This window comes from Neoarius graeffei, chromosome 18 (assembly GCF_027579695.1).
Source record: "Neoarius graeffei isolate fNeoGra1 chromosome 18, fNeoGra1.pri, whole genome shotgun sequence".
In the NCBI taxonomy this organism is placed as follows: domain Eukaryota; kingdom Metazoa; phylum Chordata; class Actinopteri; order Siluriformes; family Ariidae; genus Neoarius; species Neoarius graeffei.
This window is the reverse complement of record NC_083586.1, coordinates 69,368,483-69,379,400: the sequence shown is the minus strand read 5'-3', so window position 1 is coordinate 69,379,400 and position 10,918 is coordinate 69,368,483. Positions and strand designations below refer to the sequence as shown.

Sequence of the window (10,918 nt, the reverse complement as noted above, 5' to 3'; positions counted from 1 at the left end):
GCATTAGAGCCCTCACAGCAGGGCGAATGGGTGACAACCCGGCGGCATAAACATAGAGCCAAAGCTACCGCTGAGGCTCACCCACAGGAGCACCACTCCTCTCCACGTCACGTGTCGAACAGGTTTGCTCTCCTTAGTGATGCACCCACTGAGAAACTTGAAAGAGCTCTGGTTATAGGGGACTCTATCATATGGCACGTGAAATTAGCTCAGCCTTTGGGGCACCAGCAGCTTTAGTCAGGTGTATACCGGGAGCCAGGGTGCCGGACATAGCAGGTAATCTTAGGATCCTAGGCAAGCACAGGTTCTCAAAGATAGTGATCCATGCAGGAGCTAATGATATACAGTATACCTTCATCAGTCTGAGGTTACTAAGAGTAACTTTGTAGAGGTGTTTAAATTAGCGAAGGCGATGTCCGATGCTGTAGTATGCTCTGGCCCCATGCCAATGCGGTGTGGTGATATAGCTTACAGCAGGTTATGGTCGCTGAAAAACTGGCTGTCCAGGTGGTGCTCTGAAAACAGTGTGGGCTTTATAGATAATTGGACTAATTTTGAGGGCACTGCTGGCCTGTTCGGGCAGGACAGTATCCATCCCACTCGGGAAGGTGCTGCTCTCATTTCCTGCAGCATAGGTCATAGTCTCAGAACAGGCCTAGTTAATTTCTGACAATCCAGAGCCAAGGCCAGGGAGCAGACAAACAGGCTAAACTGACTGTCTGCTAGCTGCACAGAGTCGCCACTCAGGGTCCACTACATCGAGACTGTGTCTGTTCCCCGAGCTCAACAAAAAGGTAGAAATATTCAGAGAGTTTGTTCCAGTAACCTAATCAATATAAAATTAGATCATACTGACTGTACAGCTGCTGCCAGCACCTTTGATCTAAAGGTGGGGCTATTAAATATTAGATCTCTTAGATCTAAAGCGCTAATGGTTAATGAACTCATTACTAATCAGGAGTTTAATGTACTTTGTTTGACTGAAACATGGATTAAGCCAAATGAATATATAGCATTAAAAGAAGCGAGTCCTCCTGGATACAGTTATATACACCAGCCTCGTCTAACTGGCAGAGGAGGAGGCATTGCGTTTATTTATAATGATTATCTAGGTGTAACACACAAACCTGGTTATAAATTTAATACATTTGAAGTTCTTCATACTAATAGAATGTATGTAGCCTCGAAAAATAAGTCTACCCAGTTAATTCCATTACTTATTATTTACAGGCCCCCGGGGCCATATTCTGAGTTTCTTTCTGAATTTGCAGATTTTATCTCAGATCTGGTTATTTCCTTAGACAAAGCTTTAGTTGTTGGAGATTTTAATATTCCCTTCAATAACCCAGAAGACCCTTTGAAAACAGCGTTTGTGTCCATTTTAGATTCAGTAGGGATTAATCAGAATGTCATAGGACCGACCCATAATGGTGGTCACACCCTCGATCTAATACTAACATTCGGGTTAAACATTGAAAATATAGTCATACTTCCACAGTCTGAAGTTATCTCCGATCATTATCTCATCTCATTCAAACTATGTCTGAGTAATAATATATGCACCTCACCATGCTACTGTACTAAACGTACATTTACGTCAACTACTGCACAGAGTTTTATAGAATAGAATAGAATAGAATAGAATAGAATAGAATGCCCTTTATCATTTTACAATCAATTGTAAAATGAGATTGGAGAGCTTCTCCCACATCTGCCGAGCCTGCCTGCTAAAAGGACGAGCCCACCAGTGAATCAAGGGGCCCTGGTGGGCAACGCTCGGAACCAGTCCCCCGCTAATCATCTGTTACTTCCTGTCATCATTATCTGTGACTACCAGCATCACCACCTCCAGGCCCTCATCGACTCAGGGGCGGACAGGAACCTGATCTGCTCCACCACTGCCAAGCATCTGGGAATCCTGCTACTTGCTCTCGATGTCCCTCTCACTGTCCTGACACTCAGTGGCACTGGCTTGTCCAGCATCACCCACCTTACCGCTCCGCTCACCCTAAGGATTTCCGGTAACCACTCAGAAACCATCCAGCTTCACGTCATGAACAACTCCCACGTACCCATCATCCTAGGATTACCATGGTTAATGCAGCACAACCCCCACCTTAACTGGGCTGACAACGCCATCCTAGGCTGGAGCCAGTCCTGCCTAGCTTCCTGCCTGAACCCCGCTCTGCCTCCCGCCAAACCAACGCAGCCCTCAGCCAGTGAGTTCCCCGACCTCTCTCACATGCCTTTGGAATATCTGGATCTCAAACTTGTTTTCAGTAAGACCTGAGCAGTGTCCCTCCCCCCTCACAGACCCTATGACTGTGGAATTGACCTTCTACCTGGGACAGCGCCACCCAAAGGATGACTCTACTCTCTCTCTTCCATCAAAAAGGCAAGCCATGGAGAAGTACATCTCCGAATCTTTGGGAGCTGGGATCATCCACCCTTCCTCCTCCCCAGCAGGGGCGGGATTCTTCTTCATGGAAAAGGACAAGTCGCTCACCCCTGCATTAACTTTCAGGGTCTCAACACCATCACGTTCAAGAACCGCTACCCACTACCACTCATGACCAAGGCCTTTGAACTACTCCAGGGACCCAAGGTATTCACCAAGCTAGATCTACACAATGCATACCATCTCGTCAGGATCAGGGAGGGGGACGAGTGGAAGATGGCCTATAACACCACCACTGGTCACTACGAGTACCTCGCGGTCCCTTTTGGCCTGACCAACGCACCTGCAGTCTTCCAGGCACTCATTAACGACGTCTTAAGGGGCTTCCTAAACATCTTCATTTTTGTGTACCTGGATGACATCCTGATTTTCTCCTGCTCCCTGGAGGAACATCAGGGTCACATCCGGCAGGTCCTCCAGCACCTGCTAGAGAACAAGTTGTTCATCAAGGCAGAAAAGAGCAAGTTCCACCAAGGCTCTGTCTCGTTCCTGGGGTTCATCATCTCTCCAGCAAAGATCCAGATGGACCCCCTCAAGTTGGAGGCAGTCGCTGACTGGTCCACCCCATCTTCGAGACAAGAGCTCCAGCGCTTCCTGGGGTTCGCCAACTTCTACAGGTGCTTCATCTGCGACTTCAGCACAGTGACCGGACCTCTCTCAGCCCTGACCTCGACCAAGACCAAATTCAAGTGGGAGGAGGAATCAGATAAAGCCTTTTCCAGTCTCAAGCACAGGTTTACCACAGCACCCATTCTCAGCATACCCAATTCAACCAAGCAGTTTATCATCAAGGTTGATGCCTCCAAGTCAGGGGCCAGAGCCATCCTATCCCAGAGGGCCAACGACAACAAGGTCCACCCATGCTCCTTCTCCCACTGGCTATCCCCAGCTGAACAGAACTACAACATCGGTGACTGAGAACTACTGGCCATGAAACTAGCCTTGGAGGAGTGGAGGCACTGGCTCAAGGGGTCTGATCTCCCTTTCCTAGTCTGAACCGATGCTTGTCCTAAAGTGCCTGTAGGCGCTCATTGAAGAGGGGGGTACTGTCATGCTCCGTCCCGGACATCCACTCCGGAGATTACGGATCTCTCACACCAGTGCCAATCTGGATCCGGGACAGGAATTCCTTCTCACCTGGATTCACTTCTTGGTTTTCACCGCTGCTTATAAATATGCCGTTCTCAGACTCAGACTTTACCAGAACATCTCGTTTTGCTTCTCTAACTGTTTCTGTGCCTTTCTTACTTCTCATGGTTTTTCTGTCTAGCAATTTTCTCTTGTTCATGGTTTTTGCACGAGCGTTTTTCTGGTTCATGGTTTTTTGCACTAAGGGTTATTTCTGGTTCATTGTTTCTTGCACTAAGGGTCTTTTCTTGTTCAGGGTTTTTTGCGCTAGCGTTTTTGTCTTTGCTTGTCTCATGTTTTTGTCAAGTTGTTTGTTCTCATTTTGCCTGGACTGTTTTTACCATTTGTTTTTGTCCTGTTTGTTTACCTTTTGCCACGCCCTTTCTTCCCTGTATTAAATCATCTTATTTATTGGATTACTGTCTGTGTTCTGCTTTTGGATCTGAACTTCACCATACCTCCACCCTCCCTAACAATTTGGCTCCAGAGCAGCTTCAATGCAGGGGTCAGTGGTCACTGCAGGGTTCAAAGGTCACCATCCAGGCATAAAAGCCCAGGGGGCAGTGAGTCCTCGCAAAACAAAGACACATTCCTGCACACTGACAATAAGACACTCGCTTTCCCAGACTGCCCTGCATACTTAATACACCGAACTGAACACAGCAGGACTGTTGCTTTAACGTTTCGCATGAGTTTATTTAACAGTGCAGTATTCTCAAATTAAATCTACAATTTTACTGATTTATACTCATTTAATTTTTACACTTTTTAATGTGTGAAGTTAAAATGAGAATTACTTTATTGACCAGGTACACTTGTTTGTGTAAATGGACAACATATAACAGTACAAGTTACACAAACTAGGCAGATTACACAATAAACACAAGGCAATTTCAGAGCAGTCACAGGAGGTGTAAAAATAAGACTGTCTCAGTTTAATGTACATATATTTGTGTGGAAATGTGAGAGCACACAGTGCAGGTACACAGAGTCACAGGATGGATGAATTCAGGGCTTGTTTAAAGGGCATATTGCATGTGGGAATAAACTTTCTGAGTGATGTGTTGTTTCAGTTTTATCAGCTCACACAGATGATGGCCATTACACTAAGGGTCTGAGATAATGTACTCTGAACACTTCCATAATCTGTACTCTGGACTGGCAGGGTACACCCAAATATTCTTCTCTGAAGAGCAGTTGATGTGCTACAGTGTTTTCTTGGCCTGAACACCAAACCAGATGGTTATGTCAAGCTTTTCACTTTCTGAATATGATAATAATGTTGACTTATTTTTCTGAGCATGTACTTTTGGATCCGTTACAATATCCTGCTGATCATAACTGGCGTGGTTTGTTGTTTAGTTGCAGGATGGAAAAATTACCTGTTTTCTGGGTTTTTTCTTTACAGTATACCGTTACTTCTTCTTTAAAAAAAAGCATCTTTTCCATGCAAACCGGGGACACAAACTTCTGTACGTTTGCAACTGTATGAATAAAGCAATAAAACATGTCATTGTATTATTATTATTAGTAGTATGGATGGTGTGTGTGTGTGTGTGTGTGTGTGTGTGTAAAAAATACATCCAGACTCATTAAAGTGGTTTTTAACCGGAAGCACACGCAATAAAAACACAGACTTCAATATGTCAGTGAGGTTGTTTTGTTTGTAACTCTGTGATGGTCTGTGACAGAAAGTGAGGAGAGCGCCCAGCGCTGGGGGAACACACACACACACGCACACACACACACACACGCGCGCGCGCGCGCACACACACACACACACACACAAAAGCGTGAACGCGCGTGCGCGTGTTTGACTGTGGCACTGTTTGTTGTCGCACGTGCGCGAGTGTTGGGATGAACCCATGCGGAAGTGAATTTTTTTATATTTCCGTTTGTTGATTTGATTTTCTTTTGTGATGACGCGTGTGAGCAGTTTCGCGCTCGTGCTCCTCCTCCTCCCCCCTGTGCGGGGGCGCGCGCGCGGCGCGGAGCATGCTGGGGTTTGTCCCAACCTTCTGAACCCGCACCTGTGGGTGGACGCGCAGAGCACGTGCGAGAGGGAGTGCAGCTCTGACCAGGTGAGCCGCAGTTCATTAATGACGTGTGAATACATTTACATATATTATGTCTAAATTAATTATTAGGATGCGCTGATTGGATGAATTACTGATGATTATAATAAACTTAGCACAGTGTGATTACTGCAGCTCTGCCTGCTCATCACTGATTAATGACGTCATGTTTACAGAAATCTATTCAATTAATTACCTTATTAATGATTCACACGCTGACCTTCTCTGACAAGTCATTCAGTGTGTGTGTGTGTGTGTGTGTGTGTGAGAGAGAGAGAGAGAGTGTGTGTGTGTGAGTGAGTGTGTGTGTGTGTGAGAGAGAGAGAGTGTGAGTGTGTGTGTGTGAGAGAGTGTGTGAGTGTGTGTGTGTGAGAGAGAGAGTGTGAGTGTGTGAGAGTGTGTGTGTGTTCACGAATGTAATGCAGTAATACACTGTAGTTCACTGGAGGGCGCTAATCAATCACAAACCGTTATTTGAGTTTTAACCTTTTTCACTAAAACTACTCGTGTGTGTGTGTGTGTGTGTGTGTGTCTGTATCTGACAGGATAGGATAGGGTCCTCCACTGAGAGGGTCCTTCCACCAAGAGGGTTCTTCACTGATTAAGTTCTTTACTGATTGAGTTTTTCCACCAACTGCTGGGTTTCAGTCACGTGACTTTTCTCAGCAGTTTTACCGGAAGTGAAATAGCTGGTGGTCTAAACGGCCGCTGTAGTGCAAACAACTTGCGATAACTTATCAGCGTACGCTCATAATCTAGAAGCCACTGCTGGCTTTAGATCTATTCAGAAGATCGCTATGTGCAATGGAATCGACCCCTACAGTCTGGGAAAGAAGGATTTGTCATACGATCTCAAAAACTACCCTTCAGTCGAGTTCCCCGACATCTCCAACTATCTGGTGTTGCAGACGTCCTTCTACACCGCGAAACAGATGAAAGCGTGGAAGAGTATGGAGGCTTACAACTGTTCTGTATGTGGCTGGGTAAAGGACCTCGGGATCAAGTCGCTGCCCAGTGAATCCTGGATTGTTTTTGCCCGTATAAGGATGTGTGTGGGTTTTTTTTAAGCTTTTCGTTCACATCTTTACAACGATGCGCTGCAAGTTGAAGTGTAAACAAACAACAGTTGGCTTGATTCTCACTGGTGTTGGCTCTTATCTCTCAGCTAAATCATTCACAAAGATCATCAGAAACCCCTTTAAAGACCTGGATCTTAGTTAAACAAGATGGAGAAGTGATCACGGCGCATTGTAACTGTACGGCTGGGGAAGAATTTTGTCATGACCTTCATGCATATGGACTTTGTGAGGAGTAAACAAAGAAACAGCTGGAGACTTTAGTGCTTTTCCATGTTCTTTGTGTTTACAAATCTCAGGAGCAACACAATGCACACACTGCTCCTTGTGTCAAAAAAAACCTAAAGATGTGTCCTTTTACCGATGTACACTTCCATCATCTCTGAAAAACAAAATCTTTAATTTCCTCTTTGTGTGATGTGTTCTTGTCCTATTTACTATCAGCCAATCAGAACCAAGATTTGTCTGTGTGATCAGCAAGAAGCACATCCTCATTTTCCTTCCTGTTTCATCTCTCTCTCTCTCTCTCTCTCTCTCTCTCTTTCACACTCTGTGGGCGTGTGTGTGCATGTATTTTGTAATCACCCTTCCTGTTTTGTGTAACTTAACTTATCTCTAAAAAACACACACGCGCGCGCACGCACACACGGTTCTTTACTATTTGCAGCATATAGAATATTGAAAAATGCTAACCTCTGTGCGTGTGTGTTACAGGACTGTGCTGTCTTTGAAAAATGTTGCACAAATGTGTGTGGTCTGCTCAGCTGCGTGGCAGGTCGTTTCTCAGATGATTCGTCCCCATCCCTTGCTGCTCCTGATGGCCAACCAGGTACAAATGTGTCCTTTGTGGGTGGGGCCAGCTGCGATGGCTTCCTGTGCAGTCAGCAGGGAGCGGAGTGTGTGATGTGGGCAGGTCAGCCGGTGTGTAAGTGTCAGGATCGCTGTGAGAGTGAGCCCAGCTTCACCTGTGCCTCTGATGGCCTGACGTACTTCAACCGGTGTTACATGGATGCTGAAGCGTGTGTTCAGGGTGTGACACTCACTGTGGTCACATGCCGATATCACCTGTACGCAAGCCCCACCCCATCAGATACCACAGTCCCACCCACACCCACTTCCTCTGCCCCTTTCCCTCCTACTCTCTACTCCAACCCCCAGCACCGGATTGTTTACCTGGGTGGAACCATCAGCTTCCACTGCGATGTGATTGGACATCCGAAGCCTGACATCACCTGGGAAAAGCAATCAGAGCGTCAGATCATGCGGCCAGATCAGATGTATGGTAATGTCGTAATCACAAACATTGGGCAGCTCGTTGTGTACAACGCACAGGTGTTTGACACGGGAATTTACACCTGTGTTGCTCGCAACTCTGTTGGTGTTCTACGTGCTGATTACCCTCTGTCAGTCGTTCGGCGTGATGAACGTGACATCTTTGAGGACTCTGAAGTGGGACTGGACCTTCCCGAGCGGCCGTTTTCTCTGTCTGACTGCTTACAGAGTGTAGAACGAGGAGAGTGTGGTGAGAGCCATGTGGACTGGCATTACGATGCGGTGCTTGGCTCCTGCAAGCCCTTTACACACGGAGGGTGTCTGCGTGGGAGGAATAGATTTGAGACGTATGAGGAGTGTCGGACATCCTGTGAGCGTGAGGAGTTGGTCGTGTGCAACCTTCCAGCTGTACAAGGCCCCTGCAGGAACTGGGAGCCCCGTTGGGCTTACAACGTCGTCACCAAGTTATGCCAGGCTTTTGTCTATGGAGGTTGTCGTGGGAACAGCAACAACTTCCGCTCGAGGGCAGAGTGCGAGGCGAGCTGCCCACATCAGCGGTCACAAGCATGCAGGAGCTGCAGGCCAAAGGGCAGGCTGGTGCCGAGTCTGTGCCGCAGTGACTTTGTCATCGTAGGTCGTCTCACAGAGCTGATTGAGGACCTGAACTCGGGAATTGCTCGCTTTAGCCTGGAGCAGGTACTGTGGGATGAGAAGATGGGCCTGAAGCAGTTCAAGGCACGATATCTGGAGGTCACGCTGGTCCGCATGGACTGGAGCTGCCCGTGTCCCAACATCACCATGCAGGAAGAGAGCCCCCTGCTGGTGATGGGGGAAGTACAGGAAGGCATGGCCATGGTGCTGCCTGACAGTTATGTGAGACCCATGTCTGACCGCAGGGTGAAGAAAATCCAGGATGTTTTGGCCAAGAAGACTTGTGAGATGCTGCAGAGGTTTCAGGACTGAGTTTGTGTATTCTTAACTTTGTACACCCTTCACTGGACCTTTACAGGTGCTGATATTACATCTCTAAAACATCACAGTAATACTTATGGAGTAATGATGATGTAATTTAAACATTATTCCAACTGATCTGCCTCTCCTGTTGTTCAGGTGTTCATGTTCATCATTTATGAGCAGAATTATTGCCTTTCTTTTTGTGTGGACAATATGGAGGAAAACATGGAGGACGTCTAGCGTAAAAAAGTGGACAGATTTTTATCTTGACATAAACATGTAGGCAGCTAACTACAAGTGATTTGAACCTCTCTCTCTGTGCATGTGTGTGTGCTAAGTCCAGAGGTAATTCTGAATTAGAATGTACATCGTGTTTCTCTGAGTTTCTCAGTGTGTTTAAGCTACTGAAATTCTTCATGACAATAAAAACAGTAACTACAGCAGGTGACTGGGGAGCCACACACTCAATAACGGTGATGTACAGGAGTAACGTACTGCGAATATTACAGATATGTTTTGTGTTTTCAATCTTTACTTTGAAATGCAGTGTATAGCCCTGTGTTTCCACAAGTGCGTGTGAACGGTTGTGATCAGGAAACAAGCTACAAGCAACACTCCACTGTGCTCATGTGAATGTAGAGTTTTATAGTCTGTATGGAATGTGATATAAAGTAAACTTTTCCAGTCTGGGATTGAAACTTTTACATTTTTCTTTACCTGACACGCTACCACGATTTATTTTTACTGTGTGTGATTGTCACATGGTGCCGTTATGTGTGTAAACTCACACAGAGCAGTGTTACAGATCACTGAAACACAAAGATCGACTTGTGAAAATTCTGCAGTCCACATTCCATATGTTGGTTCGAGTGTGAGTTGCAGTGAGGCGTGTTTGGGCAATGTCTCTGTAAGGTTTCAGTATGAAAACACGCTTCAGAAATAAATGCATGAAGCTGCTGTGTAAAGAAACAGAGGGCGAAGATGTGACGGAAATTGCTTCATGGGAACGTTTCTGTAGCTCTTTTTTACTGAATGTGTGTGCATTAGTGTCTACGCAGGTCTGTGTGTTTCTGAAGGTGTGTGATCGGGGGAGGGGTGTAACGGAAATTATGCAGCATGTCTGCAAATGTGTGAATGTGCAAATGTTTTAAAATGTGTTTGCACTTGCCTATCTGTATGTGTAATGGAAATTATGCAGCATATACAGTGTGTGAGTGTAAATTATCAGTGTCCCTCCATGACTGTCCTTAGTTTGGGATGCTGTACAAAATATAAATAAAAACAGAATGCAAAATCATAGAAACTCTATATTTCATTGAAAATAGTACAAAGACAACATATCAAATGTTGAAGCTGAGAATTTAAAAAAAAAAAAATATATATATATATATATATATATATATATATATATATATATATATATATATATATATATGCTCATTTTTATTTTAGTGTCTGCAACACATTTCAGAAAAGTTGGGACAGAGGCAACAAAAGACTGAAAAAGTTTTGTAATCAGACCCTCCAGGATTTCGCGATGTTGCGATTTGCAACTTCAATGCAAATTCAACCAATCCCCGCGAATTCAGGGAAGTGTTGCAATTATATCCAATCACCGCAACTTTCCCGCAAATTTGACCAATCGTTGGCGTCGTCTTGAGGTGACGTCGACAAACTACCTTCCGCCTTACTTCCAGTGTTGCCAGATTGGGCGGTTTCAAGTGCATTTTGGCAGGTTTTGAACATATTTTGGGCTGGAAAACGTCAGCAGTATCTGGCAACACTGCTTACTTCCGTGTATACATTCAAGAGAAGCAGCATGTGCGAGTCAGTGTTTATATAGGCTTAAATTCCGTTACTGAAAGTGTGTTATGTTTACAGTGAAGCACTGTGCGCACTTTACATTATTTTTTACTTAATACAAGAAATTAATGGATGCCAACATTTTTGCCAAA

At 45.3% G+C, this 10,918-nt stretch overlaps 1 protein-coding gene across 2 annotated transcripts; it reads left to right on the top strand.

Moving 5' to 3' along the window:
- Positions 1–5,609: 5,609 nt before the first annotated feature.
- On the top strand, positions 5,610–9,650 carry wfikkn1 (WAP, follistatin/kazal, immunoglobulin, kunitz and netrin domain containing 1). 2 transcript variants are annotated; one of them, XM_060899640.1, is made up of 4 exons: positions 5,610–5,667; positions 6,207–6,965; positions 7,452–9,018; positions 9,120–9,650. In XM_060899640.1, exons 2-3 carry the CDS (start codon positions 6,942–6,944, stop codon positions 8,970–8,972), a joined length of 1,545 nt encoding a protein of 514 aa, XP_060755623.1. In that variant the 5' UTR covers positions 5,610–5,667; positions 6,207–6,941; the 3' UTR covers positions 8,973–9,018; positions 9,120–9,650. The 2 variants fall into 2 exon arrangements, with proteins under 2 accessions (XP_060755623.1, XP_060755622.1); XM_060899639.1 differs by having other exon boundaries at positions 7,452–9,650.
- Positions 9,651–10,918: the final 1,268 nt, after the last annotated feature.